Source organism: Pseudorca crassidens, chromosome 9 (genome assembly GCF_039906515.1).
Source record: "Pseudorca crassidens isolate mPseCra1 chromosome 9, mPseCra1.hap1, whole genome shotgun sequence".
Classification (NCBI taxonomy): domain Eukaryota; kingdom Metazoa; phylum Chordata; class Mammalia; order Artiodactyla; family Delphinidae; genus Pseudorca; species Pseudorca crassidens.
This window is the reverse complement of record NC_090304.1, coordinates 61,569,732-61,593,196: the sequence shown is the minus strand read 5'-3', so window position 1 is coordinate 61,593,196 and position 23,465 is coordinate 61,569,732. Positions and strand designations below refer to the sequence as shown.

Below are 23,465 nucleotides of genomic sequence, written 5' to 3'. Positions count from 1 at the left end.
CCGTAATGAGCAAATAGGAATAGGATGCTACTGTCCCCATTAGTGTGACTAAGGACTGGATATGCATTTGTCTTAAGAGGGGCCATCACAGTAACAACAGAAACAACTATCTTACATTTACAAAATGCTTCATGTCAAATCTCATTTTGATTCTCACACCACTTTGTGAGAGGAATCTCACAATTTACAGATGAGCAAACTGAAGCTCAGAAACTTTCCGTGGCCGTGTTGGTAGTAAACGACAGGATTAAGGTTTAAAGCTGGCCTCCCAGCCTAAAGTTCCCTGTCCTACTCTGCTCACTGCTTCCTCTGGTAGCTGACAATCATGAGACAGTTGGATGAGGTCACAACTGTGGAGGGTATGCCACTCACCAGCTCACTTCGAGGATGACATGCCCATGGCTTCATGCTGTAGTCTAACGCAGTGAGCTTATTATTTTCTTCTCTCAGGCACAAGGCTGGCATCCGAGCCTTGAAGATGTGAGCAGTTGTTCAGCTTTAATCTATGCAGATTAATCCTATTGCATTAAACAACCCCAGTCTCCTCACAGGAGGCAGTGCCTCCTTTCCTGTGTGGATGATGGGGTGAATTTGCTTCTGGGTCTCCTTGTTCACACTTGACAAATTGTGTAGGAAGCAGGTATATGGCAGAGACCCCTCTCATGTGTAGCACATGGCATTCACACCCTTGCCCTTGCTCCATCCAAGTGTCCATCAGTAGCTAAAGCCTTGAGATGATACCGATGGATGAGGTTACTAATATTCCTGAAAAAGGCAGCAGCTTTGGTATTGGGCATCATTCTCCTGACCTCCAGATCACTGTGGATTTGTGAGAGGTCCCTGAGGAGCCATTTAGTGGTTGCCCGGTAGGTGAGTAGTTCCACACTGGTGCCAGGTGTCCCCAAGTACGGCCATCATTGCTCTTTGGCCTGGTAGAGACATCAGTTCATAACAGGCAGAGTAAGGCTGTATTAGAGGGTACTGGTAGCAGACACAGCTTTCCATTTTACCTGGTACAGAAAGGGGTTATGACTTCTGCAAGCAGTGAACAAGAATAGGTGTTGAATTACATGTGAAAATTAACAGGAGGAATTGTCAGTAATTACCAAGAGCCAACCCTTTAGGTCCATCAGCTCTCTGTTGTAACCTTCCCAGCATGTCTTGAAGTAGGTACAGTTATAATTCCTGTTCTACTTATGAGGAAATTGAGCCCAACTTTCACAGTAATGCACAGCTAATAAATGGCAGAGCCAGGATTCTGACCATATCTACATAATCCAAATTTTCTACCCTGTCTACTATCATTACTCATCATGTCTAAGTGAAAGCAAATGATATAATTCTAATATGAATATGTCTAGTCAGGAACAACTAGATTTCGATACCCAAGAATGTGACATTTAAAAAAATATGGCTTATCTTTTATAGAGGGGAAAAAAGAACTAACCAGAGGTAATATTTCTTTTTTTTTCCAGTGGGTTTGTACTTTTAAAAATTGAAGTATAGTTGATTTACAGTGTTGGGTTAATTTCTGCTGTACAGCAAACTGATTCAGTTATACATATATGCATTGTTTTTTTATATGCTTTTCCATTATGGTTTAGCACAAGATATTGAATATAGTTCCCCATGCTGTATGTTAGTACCTTGTTGTTTATCCCTTCTATCCCTATATAAAAGCTTATGTCTGCTAACCTCAACCTCCCACCCCATTCCTCCCCTAACCTTCTCCCCTTTGGCAACCACAAGTCTGTTCTCTGTCTGTGAGTCAGTTTCTGTTTCATTTGTGTTATATTTTAGATTCCACATATAAGTGATATATGGTATTTGTCTTTCTCTTTCTGACTTACTTAGTATGATAATCTCTAGTTGCATCCATGTTGCTGCAAACGGCATTATTTCATTCTTTTTATGGCTGAGTAGTATTCCATTGTATATAGGTACCACATCTTCTTTATCCATTCATCTGTTGATGGACATTTAGGTTGTTTCCATGTCTTGGCTATTGTGAATAGTGCTGCTATGAACATACAGGTGCATGTATCTTTTTGAATTAGAGTTTTGTCCAGATATATGCCCAGGAGTGGGATTGCTGGATCATATGGCAATCCTTTTTCTAATTAATTAATTAATTAACTTATTTATTTATTTTTGGCTGTGCTAGGTCTTCGTTGCTGTGCATGGGCTTTCTTTAGTTGCGGTGAGCGGGGGCTACTCTTTGTTGTGGTGTGTGGGCTTCTCACTGCAGTGACTTCTCTTGTGGAGCACAGGCTCTAGGCACGCGGGCTTCAGTATTTGCGGTGTGCAGGCTCAGTAGTTGTGGCTTGCGGGCTCTAGAGTGCAGGCTCAGTAGTTGTGGTGCACGGGCTTAGTTGCTTCACAGCATGTGGGATCTTCCTGGACCAGAGCTCGAACCCTTGTCCCCTGCATTGGCAGGCGGATTCTTAACCACTGCGCCACGAGGGAAGTCCCGGCAATTCTATTTTTAATTTTTTTGAGGAACCTCCATACTGTTTTCCATAGTGACTTAAGGTCCTGCTTCTTTAATGCAGTTTCCCACCTCAGCATTATCCTGCTTAATTTCCTTGTCAGTGTCCCATTCAAGAAGTAAACTCCTTTAGGTTCTTTTTCAAAACTATATGCCATGCACCTAGTACAATCCCATGTGTAGGGAAGGAGGAATGATAGATCTTGAGGTTGGAGAAACAGAGATGAGTGAGGCATACCCACTCTCTAAGGAGTTTATGGGACAATAAAGGAGAGGACCAGCATGTACATAATACAGTAGGTGAAAGGAAGGAGAGTGAGATTTTAGGAGGGAGGGGTAGAGAATTGAGGAGACCTTAGGTTCTAAGGGAAGATTGTGGTGTTTTAATAGGTACTAAGATGTGATGGAGACAGACTGACCTCACAGAGATCCAGGGTTGAATGCTAGCTCCATGTCCAAGGAGCTCTGTTACCTAGAAGCTTTGTGACTTTGGTGAAGTTAGTTAACCTCTCTGAACCTGTTTCCTCATCTCTAAAATAATATGCTTACCTCAGAGCTTTGTTAGGAGAAATAACATAATTTTTAAGTATGTAGCACAGAAAGTAGTCTATTGCAGGTGCACAGTTCAGTAAACATGAATTTTCCTTTAGAATATATAAAGATTGAGCACTTTAAAATCTCATTAGAATGTTCTCCTGAGTGTTAGGATTTTATTGGAAAATATCCCAAAGGGGAGGGCATGGATGTGAATGAAACATTTGGGGAAAGAAGAGGGAATTAAGATTAAATGCACGTGGTAGTGTTAGATTTTTAACTTGTTGAAAATGTAGTTTTCAATACTATTGTAAAGCATAAAGAAGACATACTTCACAATTTATGTATCTACTTTCTTGTTTATTTCTAGAGCATTTCTAACTTTAAACTTGTTTAACTATGAGAGGCTGGAGACATAGCCCCTCTCCTCTCTGTCTCTGTCTCTCTCTCACACATGCATACACACACACCATTTATATTTGTAAACTCAGATCTTATTGTTTTTGCTTTGATGAAATTACTTGTAAAACTTTATTTTTCAAAAAGGAGCAAAGAGGGATAAACACTTTTGAATACAGGATTTGTGTTTAACATGATTGTCAAAGTGGAGAAGTTGAGAACAAGATGGATTCCAGTTAAGACAAATACAATACAATACAATACAACACACAATATAATACCTCCCCATCCACAGTGGAGAATGTATAAACACCATAGAATACGATGCAGAATAAACATTTCAAAAGGATGGTAGAAAACATTTTGGGGATCTAATGAGCCATACAGTAAGGAGAACACAGGAAGAGCCTAATAAAGTGCTGATGGCATACAAGTTAAGTATCAGAGAACTGTTTCCAAAATGTATGACATGGCTGAGATGGGGAGAGCATAGAGACTGCCAAGAGAATAGTAAAAACAACAGTGGGATTTGGGAGTGGCCATAATTAGACAGGAGTAAAGCCTTGAAATTAGGCAGAATAATTAGCCTTGAAACCAAAGTCCTAGAGGAGAAGCATCTTATCTTTCTACATTTAAAAAAAAACCTTAATATTGAAAACAGGCAATTTCAGTCCTACAGGCATTTTAGAACTGAATTCATTTCAGTTCCTCTCACTTCCTCGTTCATTATTTATTCATTCATTCATTCATTCAGAAAATGTTTATTGAGTACCTGTTATTAAATGCCTCCTGCATACCAGACACTAGGTTAGGAACAGGGAAAGGCTTGCTGAACTCAATCTAATGGGGAAGGTGAGCAACGGCGCAAATGACTGCAGTTTGGTGTGATGAGTACAGTAAAGTAGCAAAGTGTCGGTGTGTAGTCGAGGACTGGCACTGACTTAGGTGTTTCGGTGGGCGGGGGGAGATGGTTGGAGGTGGGAGTTCAGGTTTTTATCATGATAATAAAGTCATCAAATGGTAGAGGGGTTGTCCTGGGAACAGATGGCAGATTGAGTGATTCTTAGGGGCGATGCATGGTGTTTAGCTAGTGACAGTGTGGAGCATGGCTCAGAAGGAACAGAGAGTTCCAGCTCTGTGTTCCAGGCTAGATTATTTTCTCCAAAAAATGCTGATGGGGGCTGTGTGACTCTGTGCAAAGCTTTGATACTCATGCTGTGGTGCTGTACAGACCTGCCATGGATGTGCTCACGTACACCAAGATCCCTGTCTGACACCAAAGGCTGTCATATGGGAATTGTTAAATAAATTATAGTCTAAACTGTGGAATGTAATTAAGGGTATTAAGAAACATGATACTTATTATTTGAGAGAGGGTAGGAAAAGATCCAAGTTACACTGTTAAAAAGGGAGGAAAAAACATGAGCATAATATATAATTAAGATCTCATATGTGTGTGGGAGTATGTATATATTCAAATGAATTGAGAAATGTCTGCGGAAGTCCAGCACCCGCCAGCTATGTACCTATAGGCTACGCTATAGGGAAGGACAGCAGTGAGAGAGTAGAAGGGGGGATGGGGACCTCTCATTTTTTGTTCTGTGTTTTTCTGTATGGTTCACATTTTTACAACATCCATGGACTTCGTTTTGTAATTTAAATAAGAAATGAAATAATGCTTATGAAGCCCTGAGCACAGCATCTGCCATGTGGCTGGCAGTAATATTAATTGGATATTAATAGGATGGCAAGAAAATATGACTTGCTCAGAATGATTTAAATCTGCATATAGCATCATATTTATGGCTGTAAATAAGTGTTTTCTCTCTCTGCTAAAATGAAATGAAATAAATATCTTAAATTATGGTTAATAGATTTTAGGTTAAATAGGTATTCGGCTTATTTAAACATTTAGGATTTAATTATTCAAAGAGAAGTTGTGAACAGGAAGTCTTCCAAATCTAGGTAATATCAGACTTCGCCTAAACACCAGAAATTTCCTGTCAGTTAGGGTTGTCTGTAGAGCACTAAACTTTAAAAATATTTAACATTCAGAATTCATTGTTGTCTATCATTGAAAACTAAGGTCAAATCATTTTCTTTATGAAATTCCACGCCACAACAGCCAACAGATATTCAGTAAATTGAATTTAAATTTAATGGAACTTTTTATTATAAAAAATTTGAAGTACACTGTAAGTAGATCATCTTGTATTATATTCATTTAGTCATTCCTGTTTTTGTGAAAAGTTACGGATAAATTGAATTGAAAATCACATTGTTTTCTGAAATGTACTGAGGACCTCTGTGAAAATTCTTCATGCTTTAAATTCTCCGAAAGCAAGACACAGTTGTGCCAGGGAGGTGACAGACCAAGTTGGGATCAAGAACATGGAAACTTCAAAAGCCATTTCCTTTTCTATGCTCATTGCTTTACGGAGTGTCTTAAAACCTATTTTTCTTTCTTTCTTTTTATTGGATTGATATGGTGAAAAAATTTTTCCTGTGATGAAATAGCATCTTTTAATAATTATATTTCCTTGATTTTTTTAGACCCATATGTTTTTTCTTTGAATATTTCTAAAATAGATTTACTATTTTCGAACCCTGATCTCCTGAGAAGCTGATTTAAATATATTGTATGTATTAGAATTGATGAAGTTTGGCATGTGATGTTTTATATTAAAGCTATAAGGCAAAGTTGAGGTATGATCCCAAGTAATCAGCTTCTAGGAGCCCCCCAGGGGGGGAAAAACTTAGCAAAATTAAATGGCGTTTTTTTGTTTGTTTGTTTTGTTTTTTTTGTGGTACGCGGGCCTCTCACCACTGCGGCCTCTCCCGTCACAGAGCACAGGCTCTGGACGCGCAGGCCCAGTGGCCATGGCCCACGGGCCCAGCCGCTCCGTGGCATGTGGGATCCCCCCGGACCGGGGCACGAACCCATGTCCCTCGTATCGGCAGGCGGACTCCCAACCACTGCGCCACCAGGGAAACCCTAAATGGCGTTTTTTACACAGTTCATCACCAAACACTTGATACTCTGGTCTATCTGGCTGTGGGTAACTAGAGACTCACCTCAGCCCCTATACTATTGGTAATCCTATGAACTTTTGGGGTTTTTTACCCTCTCATTTCTAAATTAATCCTATTATTTAGAGATAATTATAGATTCACATGCAGTTGTAAGAAGCAATACGGGGAAATCCTATGTACTTTTACTCTGTTTTTCCCAGTGGTAACATTTTAGAAATCTGTAGCATGCTATGACAAGCAGGATGTTGGCATAGACATAATCCATCAAATTTATTCCAGTTTTCCCAGCTTTACTTGTAATCATGTGTGTGTGTGTGTGTAGTGAGTTCTGTGTCATTTTATCACATGTGCAAGTACCTGTATCCACGACCACAGTCAAGACAGGAAACATTTCCATCACCAACAAGGATACCTTGTATAGCCCATTTATAAAAACACCCACCTCCTCCCCATGGACTTTTCACATATTGGGGATTTGGTGGTGGTATGTTTTTGAGTTACGTTTTGGGAAGTAACTGGTTTGTTCTTTCCCTCTGGTGAATGTCTTCAAATAAATAATATGAAAGTAAACCTTCTGTGTTCCTCCATTCTTGCATTGTGCATCTCCCCGTGGCTTGGCAAAGGGACCAACAGCAGGGACGAAGGGTTGCCTTGAGTGTGCAGTATTTCTAACTTGCTGAAGGCACAGAACCAAATTTGCCACCTCCGTTTCCATTCCCAGATTACGCTCGATTTGAGGCCAAAATCCATGACCTACGAGAGCAGATGATGAACCACAGCATGAGCTCCGGGTCCGGGTCCCTGCGAACCAATCAGAAACGCTCTCTCTATGTCAGGTAGGCAACAGTGTATTTCTTACTGTGATCTGTACTTGTGAGCCATCAGCTTGGGGAGACAAAGGCGACGCCTTATAGCAACGGGACACGTGTTCTTGACTAACCTACACTTGTCAATACACCACTGTAAGACCTTAAGTTTAACCATTTTGAAGAAATTTTTGAAATGTTATTAATTATGTTAAACTAGTTAAAGGCCCCTGCTTTTAACAAGTTCTTTGACCATGTTGTGATCCAGGGTAAAGTTCTTAGCATAGGTTGTAGTAAAAATAATAAGAAATATTTTCAGTTCTGATACATCTTAAATTGAATATGTGGGCCAAAGCCCTGGACATTGGCTTACCATCAGTATGGGAAGAAAATATTCTCATATTGCTTCCTGGCCTGCTTGACATCTATGCATTAACTTTGGTGTATTGATTGGAAATCAGAAGTACTCTCTCAAAGAGCTATGTGGTTTTTTTCTTAAAGTCTTGGTAGAATGACTTTCTTCTGTGGCATCTCATTACCAGTTGATTCTCAAACCACAAAAGTTACTTGTTCCTTGCCTGTCAAAACTCATTAATTTACCAGAAAAAAAAGATGATTGATTGAACTTGAAATGCCCTGTGGTCTTTCATCCCCATAGTTAACTCTTGAGTAAGATCCATCATCACTCAACTATAACATTCACCTCTTAGCATAAGCCTTCTATATTCTTCCCAAAATGTACTTCATCAGTGCTGACTCCACTTGAAAAAAACCCCAGAAAACTGTACACTTGCAAACTGTAAAAACTCAGTGAATTTGAAGTATCCAGTTGTTTCTTAAAAATAATTCATCATATTTCTTTAAGGATTTTATGTCATATTAAAGGATTAATTCCTAGTTTTTCATAAAATCTAGGAAAATCTTCCTAATTCCAATTGGAAACTATTCTTCATTCCACTATCAGTCAATTAAAAAGAATGATGACTTACAATAATAATAATGTAAGTATTAACAGCCACAGGGGGAGAGTGATGTCCAGTTAATGGTGCAGATGAATCCAGGTATCAGTGGAGGAACCATGCCCATCCTCACTGTATTCTCTCTCCCTCAGGATCTGGTCTGATTCCCACCTAGGGCCATGTCCTCCTGATCTGAAATTTCACTGTCTTTTCTTGACATGAGGTGCATGTTATAGACATTAATTGATGTACTTGGATTGACTTGTCCTGTTGGTTCCTCTTTGGCTATAAAGTTATCTTTTGTGTGTATTAGGTAGGCACAGCAGGGCCAAGAAGGGAGCAGGATTCCAGAAGGCGGCAGGTTCTCGAAGGCCTTGATTTGCTGGCCTCTCTGACAAGCATAGAGTCCCTTCTTATTCCAGGGAGTTCCAGTACCTCAGAAGTCCTGAGATTTAAAATAAAAAAAACCCAGAATATCAATGTCCCAAATTTGTTCAACTGCGTTTTGGAAGATTATTTTGATACATTTCTGTGTAATCTGTGAAAGGAACTGTTGAGGACCACCCTAGAACATGTCTTGTAGTGACATCACAAATATGATGGAAAGTAGCTGTTTCTGTTCTCCTTACTTGTGTTGTATTGCTATTCTTTGTGATATAAAATATTTTCTAATCTTGAAATGTTTTAGTCTTGGGTAGCAAATTAGGAAAAGCCAATTAGGTTAGTAGGTTAGAGATAAATCAGCTAATAAAAGTGGAATGGTTATATAGAATAAAACTGGAAGGAAACATTACCATATTGTTGGTGTCTTGTTAAAAAATAGAATGCATAAACATGTCAATGTACTAGAAGGAGTTTGCCAAAAATATACTGGTAATAGCTTACTCCTGTTAATTAAGTTGTGGAGGATTAGGAAAATTAAATGAAGTGCTATGATGCTATTATGTAAGACTAATAGACTTATTTGAAATAATAGTGTTACTCAGAATCAGACCTTTATTCTCTAAAATGGTAAATAAAACTATAACATACAAGAGATGAAGACTTAAGGTAATAAAGAATGTTACCTTGTTAACATTCTAATAGTTGGAGGTCATATTGAAAGGAGGAACTACTTTTAAATGAGGCTCAAAAATAGCTGACACTAAATGGGAAATTTCCCAAATTATTTCTTCACAAGATACGAAAAGTGTGTTGTAGAGGGCTGACCTCAGTATCTAAATGACTTTTAGAGGCATAGAATTGGAAAAGATATGAACCATGAATAGAGTAAAATCAGAGGGAAAGAACTTACAAGATCCCCTGGCCTTGTTCTCATGCAATGTGATAAATTAATTTAAATTAATTAATTTCATTAATTAATAAAATGAAATGAAATGGCAAGGCCTAAAGGGGATTCTTACTAAAAATGATTAAGTATGTTTGTTTGTTTGTTTGTTTTACACCAGTTTTAGCTATAGGATTTTCATAGATATGCTTGTTTCATCCAGATCGCTTGAATAGAACTAGTGCCAGTTGATTGTGCTTATTTTAGAAAGTCAACTAGTTGCTGTCTCAGAATAAATCAGTAACAGAATTTCTCTGATTATATAAACATCAGATGATGAGCATGTCTCTTTAATCTGAGAATGACACCCTGGAGTATTATTCTCTTTATTCTGCTCAGCTTTATGTAATTCTAGGGCTGGAACCTTAGCTATCACCAGGCCCACTGTTTAATTTGCAGAAGGGGAAACTGAGGCCCCAGGAGGGAAGGGATTTGCCCGGGACCCCACAGCCATTTGGTGGCAGAGTTAGATGTCCTGCCTCCTAGTGCCACCTCACTCCACCTGCTCAGGGGACAGCTTGTGCGTCTCAGCTGTTGAACGCACTTTGGCCATGAATCCCAGTGTGCTTCCATCAGCACAGTGGCCGACTCTTGGATTAAGGAGTAGATTAGCTGAGAGGAGAAATTCAAACAGAAACCTCTTTGGGGTTTTTACACAGGATAAACTGTACTATAGGGATTTCATAGGGAATTTCTTTAGTACTATTCGTATTTTTCCATGAAGCCGAAACCTAAACCAGAAAGCAAGCAGCTTCTTGTTCTGTAATAAACAATTTAGCTGACTTAGTAGAACATTTGTTTGCACCACAAAACCACCCTTCCCCTTGGAGTCACCTCCTCTTCCCTATATGCACAACACATACACACGCACACACTCTCTCACACCTCACACTCCCAGCATTAGCCCTGCGCTGACCATGTCCAAGATAGTGCATCTCCTCAGGATATTGCAGAAGTTGGCCTCATTCCCCTACTAGAAATGGTCCTCCCTGGTGGTGGCGATTTATTTGCCCGACAGTGTGGAAGAGAGAGGGAGGGAACTAGCACATCTGAGCCAGGCGGTGTTGTAAACTTGAGCCAGCCCTCTCTATTTTCCAATCTAGTTGTAATCATTTTCCTTCTTTTAATCTTTTTTGTAAGGTGCTTGAAGTGCTTTGGTAGTGCCATGCAAATGGAGTTGATTGTCGCTAATGATAATACTGTACGTGTTGTATGCCAGTGATTTGCATCTATTTGATTTAATGGGCTATGCGTATTGTGTATTTCCTGCATTGTGAAACATGTAGTTGTAGAACCTTAAAAGTAAATAAAATATTAAAAATTTGAATAAAGTATTTTTCAAAATGCTCCACAAGTACATTATCAGTTCTTCAGCCATAGATTCACTTGGGCTCCTGAACCACTGGAATACGGGGTTTCGGGTTTCATTGCATGTACTTTGGGGCTCTCCATATGGGCAGGTTGAGGTCTCCCTAGCTCTAAAATATGCACTCCCCGTCTTCTTATCAGTTGTTAAATGCATCCCTATAGCAGAACAAGGCTTTTCCTGCTACTAATAGGAATGCACCTTTATATCTAAAAGCTATGAAGAAAGGTCAGAGATACAGGGGATTAAATTCACACAGAAGTGCAAATGGCTAAGGAGAGATCCTTTCTTCTGATAAAAGAGAGCAAGAGCACCCAGGACACTGGGAGAATGGAGAGGGGAAGAAAGAAAAGCAGGTAAGTCCACCAATGGGGAGTGAAAGGTCACAGGAAAGAATATAAAAGAGAAACTTGGCCCATGTTCGTTTGTTAATAAAAGGTACCGATTTTGAGAGTTCAAGTGAATAAGCTTTCTGTTGTGAATTTAGGTTTTGTTTGTTTGTTTGTTTGCTTCATATTTGGAGCATTTTGTGAATTTATGTTTAGTCAGTTACTATAATTTATTTATGCATTCATCAAGCATTTTTTGAGTGTATATTCTGTGCCAGGACCTATAATGGACATTGAGGACCCAGCAGTAGAAGTCATGTTTCCTGTCCCCAAGGAACTCACATCTAGTGGGGGGGACAGCTGAGGGGAAGACAATCACAATGCAGTGTGGTGTGAAAAGTTACCTCTAGAGAGGCCGAGAATCTTTACTGCTGCCTTATATAAGGATATCTGAATTGATTCTTGAAGATTTTGTATGAGTTAATCCAGAGGCCTTCAAACCTTTTTACTCAAAGTAAGAAATACATTATTCATCATGGCCCAGTAAATACATACGCACATAAAGCTGAAAGAAGAATTTCATCAAAGTGTACCTTTAATGTACAGTAAACTTTGCTATTTTCCGTTCTATTTGTCTTCCTCTTTTTTTAAAAAAAGTGAAGGTCACAACTCATTAAGTTGGTTTAATAACTCACTAATGGGTTGTGATCTACAGCTTGCAGATGGAGTAAACAAGGAGGAGCATTCCAGGCAGATGACACAGTACATAGGCAGGAGAACACATCTTCACTACGTTACAGTTAGCATCTCTGGAATCCCCAGACCCTTGGTGTCCTAGCCAGCTTGGAAGGCGGTTCTCCCTGGCATAGATGAGGAAGTAGAAATGGAGGGAAACGTTTGTCAGGCGTCTTCTGTGGGTCACCCATTATGTTAGTGTTTGGCATATATTTCCCCGTATGATTCTCGCAACACCTCGAAGAATCAGGGGATATTTCCTCTATTTTACAGGTGAAGAAAGTGAGACTCGGAGAAGGTAAATATTTGCCCCCAAGCTCACAGAATGGGACTGGATGTGAGCCAGACATTCAGGTCCTGTGTGTGAGGCAGTAGAGAACAATGCTTATTTAAGAGCACGGTTGCTGCATTGTGCCAGACAGACAAACATTTGAATCTTGGTTCTGCCACTTACTAGCTCAGTGATCTTGGACAAGTCAGTCTCTCTGTCCTTAGCGTCTTTATCCGTGAAATTAGTAACAAGATACCACAAAGTGGTTGTGAGGATAAAGTAAAATGGTGAATTTAAATACCTGGCACATGCGAAGCAATTGATTAATGTCAGTGGTGTTTATCATTTATTAGAAAGGCAGCCTGTCCCCTGCAGGACAGAGAGACTGTAGAATTGTTTGTGAACGGAGACACTTTTCTCAGCAGCGGTGAGTCTCCCTGTGCCTTGGCTTTCCTTCATCAAGGGAAGGAGGATAGACTTCCTGGAGACCTTTTATGTTTTCAGTCCTCTAGACCCCATGAAAGCCAACGGGAAAGGCCAGGATTCTATGGCTCCAGAGTGCCCAGCTGTGCCAACTCATCAGGCATTTCTCATCCCCCACAAGGGTCTGTCCAGAGACAGAATCTAAAAAGAATTCAGTTGGAGACACAGCTAAGAAGAAAGGGTTGCTTTGCTTACACTTGGCCCTTCCAGTTCCTCATGGGTGTTATCAGCGTCCCTATCCTCACAATTTCTTCCATTTTTCCTCTGCATTCTTCAGCTACTCTAAGCCCTCTGCTCATGGTTTTCTGTTCTGAATTTGAAGGATTTTCTTCTTTTTACAGTGGTTCGAAGTCCACATTTTAAACTGGTAACTCAAACTTTCTGCTTTCCTTGACAGTTTTTGCTTCAAAGGCTATATAATATAACAAATGCTGAGGTCTGCCTCCTGCCCCATTGTTTAACATAATGTTTTTACACATAGATTCATTAGGGCATCGATTCTTTCATTCAACAAACATGGTTTCACGTACTTACCTACAATATACCAGTCTGCCGTAGATGCTAAGGATACAGAGATGAGTAAGAGCACAGACCTCTTTCCCTCAGGATTCTCATTGTACATATCTGCAGGCAATTCAAGTAGTATGTAGATCATTATTGTAACTGTCCTTTTATGATACCTCATGTGTTATATGCCTTGCAGTTATTAACCTATTTTAATCTTTACATTATGCCTATAAGGCTTCCTACAATGAAATCTACCCAGAAGACCACTGGTATTTAAAGCTCAGCTATGAAAATAGTGATCACTCTGGTCTTTATTAAAGCTTCATGGGAAAGCTCCTTGAAATGTCAATACCATCAATACTGGACCTGCAAATCCCAGTTAATGTCTTAATTTTACTATATCCTTAGTGCCTTATGCCACAGTGCTTGGCATAAGAAAGTCTCCTTAGTAAATATTTGTTGGATGAATTAATTCCTAGACTCTCTTTCCTATACAAATGTGAAAGAAAAAAATTAGAATATAAGCCAGGACCTTTGAGCAGTCAGTCCTACGGAAACCCAATACCAAGTGTGTGGAGTCTGGCTGTGTCCTGAGGACGCAGGAACTACCTACTGGTACTGGGATTTCCAGGACACATCGGGCTCTGCAGGGCCTTTCAGGCTGCTTCATTTGCCTGCTGAACTCTGTGACCCTCTTTCAACTGAGGCCTAATTCAATAATACATTTAGACCATGACACACAGCCTGTACCCTCTTAGCAAGAGGACTTGGGGTAGGGGCTGGGTTCAGGGTGAACTTCATCCATTTTCTCGTTCTCGGCACCCTTAATCTTCCTGTTCTAGGGACATAGGGCTGGGAGTTACATTGAAGCAAGTCTTGAGCAAACGTATCTCACCCAGGATTCTTTATCCTGATGGGTTTTCATTCTAGAGGAAAGATGTTCTTACCTGATTGATTTTGGTGGGAGGGGAAAGCAACCTCATCATATAAGTAAGAGACCCTGGTATTTTTTCTTCTTCTTCTTTAAACAATAACATATCCTTCCACTCTACTTCCTTCCCCCGCTGTACTGCTGGTCAGTAACCTGGGGATACAAAGGAAGAATGTGGAATGAAGCCAGTCAGGGGACTTTGCTCCAGTGCAAAGCTGCTTCCAACTTCACCTGGCTATGGATTTCTCCAGGTCGTTTAAGGCAAAGCCATGAAATCTGTGAACTTCTTCCCTTCCAACCTTGGACCAACATGCTGTCAGCAGCCGTCCCCATAGGACATGTCTCAATCCTGTGTGCATCCCCTGCCCAGTGCTTGGCGCAGCGCTGGCCTACAATGGCATTTTTACTGCCTGTCATTCATTCAGTCACTCATATATTCTTATTTGGCAAAATTATCATTTATTCTTTCAGAAATACAATGTATTATAGCACCTTGGATTCAGAGTTTCTTACCTCTCTTAAAATCTTATTGGGGGAGACATGACCAGGTACCTGAAACAGTTTAACAAAATGAGGCAGAGAGTCTGGAGATAGTCTAGACTTGGGAAGCCAGAGAGATCTGGAGAGGGCATTGCAAAGTCAGGGTAGGCAGCTGGAACCACACTGAGAGGCCAGAGCTTGTGTACCAGTGCTTTACTCCTGACTTTGTTTAAGCCTTAAAACAGTGCTATGACATAATTATGATTATTATCCTTGTAGAAGGAAAAATAACCTATACATGGTGCTACGTGGCCAAGCCATATTCTCTACCCGGGTGTGTCTCTCACTGGAGCCCATGCCCACTGTACTGCAGTACAGTGAGGAGGAAGTTAATCCTGTAGGGGCAGAGGTTACATTCATATTGATAGACCTTCTGTTTGGTTTATGCTTTATACTGACTTCCTCAGGGTAGACCTGGCATCTGATCCAGACTTCACAGTTGCTCAGTTGCTGAAACTTGAGTTTCTCATTTGTAAAATGGACATAATACCTGGTTCACAGACTTGTTGTTAGGATTAAGTTAAACTAAGTCTATGGAAGAGCCTGCCAGATGGGCCCGTTAAGTAAAGGGGAGGACCTTTACCCCTTCCATTATTCAGAGCCTGCCTCCTAAGCTGGTGCCTCCTTTAAAGCGGAATAGATTTTGATTCTTCATGTATACTTTGAGACTCATTAGCACTATGTGCACTCTTTCAGGCATTTGCATTTTTAATTGCATCCTTAATTGTGGAACAAAAGGCTTTGTCTTCAGGCAGCTAATTTTGTGCCAGAAATAGAATGGAGGAGGGGTCATTGGGGATCTGGAGGAGGTTTCTCCTTCACCTAAAATCATAGGCTGGCCCCGACTTTAGAAGGTTTTTAATTTTTAGATTTCTATAGAAAGAGAGACAGTAGTACCATGGATGACCCTACCATTGACCATCACATTTTTTTTATCTATCCCTCTATCCCAAGATCTAGAATCAGATATCATTTTTATTAATGGCAGACCCTCATTCATTCACTTGCTCACTCATTCATCCAGAAAACTGTTTCAGAGCCACAACCATCTACCTTATGCTATTACTATGCCCTGGGGAATAAAAAGATTAATAGGGCGTCTTTTCTGCCCTGAAGGCACTGAAGAATCACTCTACCAGCCTGGGTTCTGATCCTCACCCCCGCCCCATGGTAATCATACTTCCAGACATTTCACATCTCCAGAGGAGGTACTGTAGCCTGGTAGCCCAAAATTACTACTTCCAAGAACAATTGAACAGCTCTAGCTACAAAAGAGGGCAGAACAATAAAAGGCACAACACAGAATGTTGACAGGAGAGAACAGGTGAGAGATGAGGGCATGGAAAAATTGAGGGAATCTCCACCCTAAATCATGTGATTCGGTTAGGAACAAGGGAATAAACTCAGGACATTGGTCCTTTCATCTCAGCATTTGAAACAGAGCCAGACACATTATAGGAGATCTTTAAGTACTTATTGAACAAACTTTTTGAATATCAATTCAAATTGATATTTGAATTGATATCAATTGAACATGAAGGTTAAACATGATGGTACTGGGAGAATCACCAGTGACTCATAGATGCTGGTTGAGTTAAGCACGTTCTCCTCTGTGTTCCTCTGCCCCATGTAAACTCTCTTCTAACCTTCACACCCTTTCCACTGCCCACCTCTTAACTCACCTGTCCCCTCCACCGATGGTGAGCACCTCTCAAATGGAGATTTGCCCAGTTACAGTCTGTATCTGCACGGTCTGGCCTACGGTAACTGCTGAATCCATCAAGTGAATGAATTATGGATGTTGCTAGATTGGAGAGCATTTAACTTTTAATTAAAATTTTACTTAATTACCTCATGGCTTGCAAATGGTTCCCTGCCTAACAGAGGTCCTTGTCTCTTCTTGATCGGATGAATAAACCGTCCTGTTCAGTAGCGATAATTGTCTCAAACTATGTTTTTTTAAAAAACTCATTTAGCCAGACAAATGCCATATTTAGTATAGGTTAAGACTTCAAACCCATTTTCCTTTTTATTGGGAATCAATAAGAACAGAAACAATAATAAACATCCACAAGTTCTTCTAAAATACTTCCTAGTAATAAACAGCTAATTATAATTGCATCCTATTCTATGCCAGGCAGTTTGCTAAGCACCTTATACGGATTATCTTATATAATTCTCACAGCCCCTGCCCCCCTAAGAGATAGGTGCTAGTTTTAGCCCCACTGTAAAGAAGAGAAAATGGAGACCAGGTCTGAAGTTTACCCATAAGAGGCTAAGCTGGGCTTAGAACCTAAGCCAGCTGTCCTCTGCCCCTACCTATGGTGCCATGTGGCTTTATTGAAAGGCTTTCATAAATTTGATTTGATTTGATTTAAAATATCTGTTAAGTAGGTATTGTTTTCCCACAGTTTTCAGATAAGAAATCTGTGGCTCAAAGTATTGAACTATCTACTCTTTTCTCCACGCATAGAGTAGTACCAAGCCCTTGCCTCAGTCCAGTCTCTTTAAAGGTGTGTGAACCCACAGCTCACATGTATCTTTGTCTAACGTTTGCCTCCTGTTTCATTTACTGCCACGTAACACACCGCATGATTTCTATAGAACTACTTATGCATTGTTAAATGTCGAATGGGCAGCTGAATGAATATCATAGTCACCTTAGATCCTGTACTCTAGTTTGAAGATGCCCAGAGCATGCGGATTTGTGGTTAAATTGAGCGAGACCCCCTGAGCTGTGGCCATGACAACAGTGTGAACAAATTCTCTGCCCCTTTTCTGCCAGCAGATTCTGCAGCCTGCGTAGCTCTAGCCAGGTAAAGCCCCACATCAAAGAACACAATTGAAGTGCCTGTCATACGTTGTGCCCCGAACATGGGGGAACATGCAGCCTGAGACCCACAGTCAGCTATACAATTTGTGGGGCCCAGTGCAAAGTGAAAATGGGGCTCCACATTCAAAAATTAGAATGTAAAGACAGTGAGAGCAGAGCATAATACTAAGTGCGGGACTCTGCAGCCACGCAGGCCCACACCCATGATGCCAGTCCTGCTAACACCTGGCTTAGGACAGTTTGCTCAAAGCTGAAGGCATGTGTGTTTCCCTTAGTAAATAGTGCAGCAAGTGTAAGAAACACGATATCAGCATTGGGAACATTTTCAAGGAGCCAAGCTTTGTCTTTTACCTAAAAGAATACTTTGTATAAAGTATCCATACCTCTGCTTTTGGGATCTGTGGAAAAGCTATCTTTCATCCCTCTTAGTGCTTGAGGACCTTGAAATTCCACTTGCTCTGAACTTTCAACGGCCTGCTTTCAGTCATCACTCTCCACTGTAGGAAATCTTTCAAAAGTTAAGTGGTGTCATTTTTTTCACATTTAGTTAGCACCTGCAGTACACTGTTCTGCAAAACAGTCTTCCTGTTCTGCAAAAGTTACTACTCCTTCTCCTTGCTCCTCAGGTCTAAATTCTTAAGAAAATGTATAAAAGTGCCTCAGAACTTCCCTGGTGGTGCAGTGGTTGAGAGTCCGCCTCCCGATGCAGGGGACAAGGGTTTGTGCCCCGGTCCGTGAGGATCCCACATGCCACGGACCGGCTGGGCCTGTGAGCCATGGCCGCTGAGCCTTCGCGTCCGGAGCCTGTGCTCCGCAACGGGAGAGGCCACAACAGTGAGAGGCCCGCATACAGCAAAAAAAACAAAAACAAAAACAAAAGTGCCTCAGAGGACTTTGGAAATCACTGGAACCTTTTGGGTGTTGGTGTCCTTTCCATGTGTGATTTCCTACATGCAGAGGCTGCAAGACTTATAGATTTCCCTGACCAACAGCATTAGAATTTAAAAAATCAGGACTTCCCTGGTGGCGCAGTGGTTGAGAGTCCGCCTGCCGATGCAGGGGACGCGGGTTCGTGTCCTGGTCCGGGAAGATCCCACATGCCGCCGAGCGGCTAGGCCTGCGCGCCATGGCTGCTGAGCCTGCGCGTCCGGAGCCTGTGCTCCACAACAGGAGAGGCCGTAACAGTGAGAGGCCCGCGTACCGCAAAAAAAAAAAAAAAAAAAAAGAATTTAAAAAATCAGGGGCCTGACATGGGATTGACAACTTAATTTCACCAAGTAAGAAGTCTAAAAATAATAAACCCACATACAAATTATATTTTAAATTGATCGCTCTTTATTATTGCCATCATTTTATATAAGAAAGGCCATTTTAAGGTCAGAAAAATAGGAACAAAATATAAGCATCAGGAAAAGTACTCCAAATTTTAAAATTTATAATTTTATAAACCCCATTAGATGCATCTCCATCTTTCTACTATCCACATAATCCTACCTTGTAGCTAAGAAAATTAAGGCAAACATTGTGACAGCTAACTTGTTTAAATTCTTAATCCTGAATTTTCTGGTTTTAAATGATTATAAAATGCCTGAGATGGCTTTTTACTTTCTTGATGAAGAAAGCCGTCTTTTAGATTTTCTTATTCCTCATGTATTTTCTTCATTTTTTATACCATTTTCTCAATAAGTAGGAAGCCCAGACTATTGCTGGTGAACATCCTCTTTGGTAAACTGATGCTTTTTGGTGATGCTTGTTAAGAGGTAAGAAGGAATTTCCATTATCAAAGTAGGATTTTTATTATTTTTTAAATTGTACTTTCATATATTTTACATTATGGCATCCTTTATTTTATTTATTTATTTATTTATTATTATTATTATTATTTTTTGCGGTACACGGGCCTCTCACTGTCATGGCCTCTCCCATTGAGGAGCACAGGCTCTGGACATGCAGGCTCAGTGGCCATGGCTCACGAGCCTAGCCACTCTGCAGCATGTGGGATCTTCCCAGGCCGGGGCACGAACCCGTGTCCCCTGCATCGGCAGGCGGACTCTCAACCACTGTGCCACCAGGGAAGCCGTGGCATCCTTTATTTTAAAAACGAACTCTTAAAAGGTATCATCACATTCTGGTGTCTTCCACTGTATTTTAAAACATTGTATAACTGTATTGTTACAGAACAGATGGGTTACTTCATATACTTTTCCCCCTTAAGTTTCTTCAGATTACATCTTGTACATGCTTCTATTTTTATTGGCCATGCGGTGTGGCTTGTGGGATGGGATCTCAGTTCCCCAACCAGGGATTGAACCCGGGCCACGGCAGTGAAAGCGCCGAATCCTACCTGGTAGACCACCAGGGAACTCCCCCTTAATTTTCTTAAAAACGTGGATTTGGCCTTTCAGATGATGGCTCCCACACTTAAAAAAAAAAAGTCTGATTCATGGGTAAAATAATGAGAAAATGCAATGTGAACTGAATAGAACTTTACAACAAACAGGATATTTGGTAGCTTCTAGTGACCTCTGTCACATAAGTATATATTCTCAGGTAAATTAACTTTGTAGTTCTTACTCTCCAGACAAAGCTCTTAACCCGTTCCTGTGGCTTCTCAACTGTTTCATCGCTCTCTTCCTGTTAAAGAGGGCTCTGAGTTAGTCATCAGGAAGGGGTTTCTGTGTTTCTGGTTGCTGTGAATCCAGGTCAGCAGAGAGTTTCCCTATCTCTAAAAGGCCTGTGTTGAATGAACCCCAGTGTTGGCCCTTTATAAGATTATAACACTTTTCTCTTTTCCTAAAATTCCCTATTTCTGCCCCTTCTCTCATAAATGGATGCCCCCATCCTATGCCCACCTCCACAACACACTCAGATCTTCTTATGAGTCCTTGATTATATAATGCATTCAGGTATCCTGAGGACAAGAAGATGGTGATGAGAATTTAGATCTCATAATATCTATGAGGGAGTATCATTATTACCCCCATTTCACAGTTATTGAAACCAAGGTTAGATAGTTCATGTTATTGCCCAAAGTTGGACAGCAAAGAAGGAGAACAAATATAAATTAGTTCTGTCTGTTGCCAAATCCCTGGTCTTAACCTTAATGTCCAGGGTTTCTGGAAATACCACATTTTCTTGGATATGCTTGATGTCCTCTATGCTCCCTCACTCCCGTTGGTACTTATAATTGTTACAGGAAGTCATATAAGTTTTACTCTAGAAAATAGTAATTTAATGTATAGTACATCTCCCTCAATAATAAATGAGTACCTTGAAGACGGTTGGTGAGTGGATCTTTGACATGGAGTTATGATGGCTCAAATTTAAACCATAGGGTCATACCCTTCGTCGACCAAGCGTCCTCATCAAAGAGGCATGAACTTTCCTGCTGCATACAGGATGAGAAGATTGCAAGACCTTTTGATTAACCTACAGCAAATATGGTATAGTGGAAAGGATATGGGTTTAAGTTTTTCTTGGGTGACTACTATTTACAAAAAACTATGTAGAATGCTGTCAAGGAGTGAAAAGGTGGATCAGATATGCCTCAGGATGCAGTTAAAGCTAGTTAGTATTATTTTCATCTGTTTTTTTCTATGTTATTCTTAATCCAGACTCTGCTTCGGGGTCTGACAGTGTGTGTGTTGGTGGGAGTGAGGGGGCACTAGGAAATAGATATTTCAAAGGTCAGATATGAGAGGTTCCAAAAGCAAAGCTGTATTTTTTTTGGGGGGGGGGTCATCTTTGGCAGTGTGTTTCCTCTCTGCAGGAAGTAATTAGGAACTGTCATAGAATGAAACACTAACTCCTTAGAATACCAACTCACTCAGCCATTCATGCATGAGTCCACAGCGCAATGGAATAGGCAAAAAGCCTGAGTTTTAGAGTCACAAGTACCTGGATTTGAATCCTGGCTTGCCACCTATTTCTTGTGTCATGACCCTGGCAGTTCATTTCCTCTCCCTCTGGGCCTCAGCTTCTTCTATGAAATGAGGATAATAAGTACACAACTCAAAAGGTTTTATGAAGAATAATGTCTGTAAATCACCTAGCATCTTACACAAACCCTTCCAGAAATTAGGAAAGAGAGAAGACTTCTTAGCTTTTACAATATTAACATCTCCTTGATAGCAAAACATGATATGGTAACTATAAGAAGAGAAATTTACAGTCCAGTCTCTCTTATAAAACACAAGATCAAAAATCCAAAATAAAATATTTATTACCAAAGTGAATCCAGTGATACGTAGGGAGGATACTATATAAGATGCCCTAATCCTGAAGGACATTTATCATATTGATAAACTGAACTACATTAAAATAAAAACTGTTCAACAAAAGATACCATGAATAAAATAAAAGTGTAAACAGAGCATGGGAAAACATTTGTAAGGCAGAGATCTGGAAAAGCATTTATAATCAGAATATGTAAATAACTGCCACAGGTTATTAAGAAAAAGAGACCAAATTGTTTTAAAGGTCAAAAGACTTGAATAGGTATCTCATGAAAGAGGATATGTAAATGGTGAGTTCACATGTGAAATGGTGTTCGGTTCATTGGTCATCAGGAAGATGCAAATTCAAGCCCTAATGCCACTATCTACCCACCAGGATTATTGAAAAGATATGTTGGTAAATGTTTGAGACTCTCATGGCAGTGTCTCATACATCGCTCATGGGAGGTAAGTTGGTATGACCACACTGGAAGACTGTCTGTCAATGTTTACTATTGTTGAACATATTATACCCTATGGTTCATTCTGAGGTATATACACAATAGAAATATTTATGTATTTTCAACAAAAATACATACAACAATGTTCATAGTAGCGTTGTTTGTGATAGCCTTAATCTGGAAATAGCCCAAATGTCTATCAGCAATAGAATAGGTAAATAAATTGTAGTATATTTACACAAGGGGATATTAAACAGCAATGAGAATGAGTGGCTGCTACAAGTAACAGCAGGTAGGAGTATTATAAATATAATATTGAGTGAAAGAAGCCAGCCACACACATAAACTACAGGCGTATTCGTTTTCTGTGCTGTCATAACAAATTACCACACATTCATTTTCTTAACCATTCTGTAGGTTAGAAGTCCATCAGTCTCACCAGACTAACATCAGTGTATGAGCAGGCTGCGTTGCTTTCTGGAGGTGCTAAGTGAACATCTAATTCTTACTTATTTGGATTGTTGGCAAAATTCATTTCCTTACAGTTGTAGGACCTAAGTTCTTGCTTTCTTGCTGGCTGTCATCTGAGAGGCATTCCCATCTTCTAGAGGCTGCCACATTCCATGGCTAGTGGCCTTTTCCTTCACATTAAAAGCTGAGTACTGCGAGTTCTCTCCTCACTTGCGTCTCTCTCATCTACCCAGGAAAGGTTCTGTACTTTTAACACTTATAAAGACTCATGGGATTAGATTAGGTCCACCCAGCTAATCCAAGATAGTTTCTTGGCACTTTAGTGTCCTTAACCTTCATCACATCTACAGGGTCTCTTTTGCCATGTAAATAACATATTCACAGATTTTAGGGATTAGGGCTTGGACATCTTTGGGTGAGCCATTATTCTGTCTACCACGGTATGATTCCATTCAAAAACAGGCAAAATTAACCTATAGAAGAGAGTACCTTTGGGATCACATTTCTAACGTAGAAAGGAATAATAATATCCACTTAAAGGGTTGTTATAAGTATTAAATCCAACAAAAGTATCAGTTGTTTCAGAAAGTGTCTGCCATGAAACAGACACAGTATTTGTTATGTCCTAGTTCCTTTTCTTTCCCCTCCCCCAACTTTATCGTTTCACCTGTAAAAATGCTGCAGTCAGCACTTTGCAGGATAAGGTATTCTGAAGATTTACAGACCCTCTGTGACAGTGTTTGCCTAACCCCTAGAAATCAGGATTTAAGCAAGAATT

At 40.3% G+C, this 23,465-nt stretch overlaps 1 protein-coding gene across 28 annotated transcripts in view; it reads left to right on the top strand.

Moving 5' to 3' along the window:
- Positions 1–23,465, top strand: part of DLG2 (discs large MAGUK scaffold protein 2) — a 2,011,757-nt gene that overhangs the window by 1,858,629 nt on the left and 129,663 nt on the right. For all 28 annotated transcript variants that reach the window (XM_067750569.1, XM_067750576.1, XM_067750568.1 and 25 more), the window contains one exon: positions 7,176–7,290. In XM_067750569.1, coding sequence (XP_067606670.1) covers positions 7,176–7,290 — 115 coding nt within the window. The remainder of the gene's footprint in view (positions 1–7,175; positions 7,291–23,465) is intronic.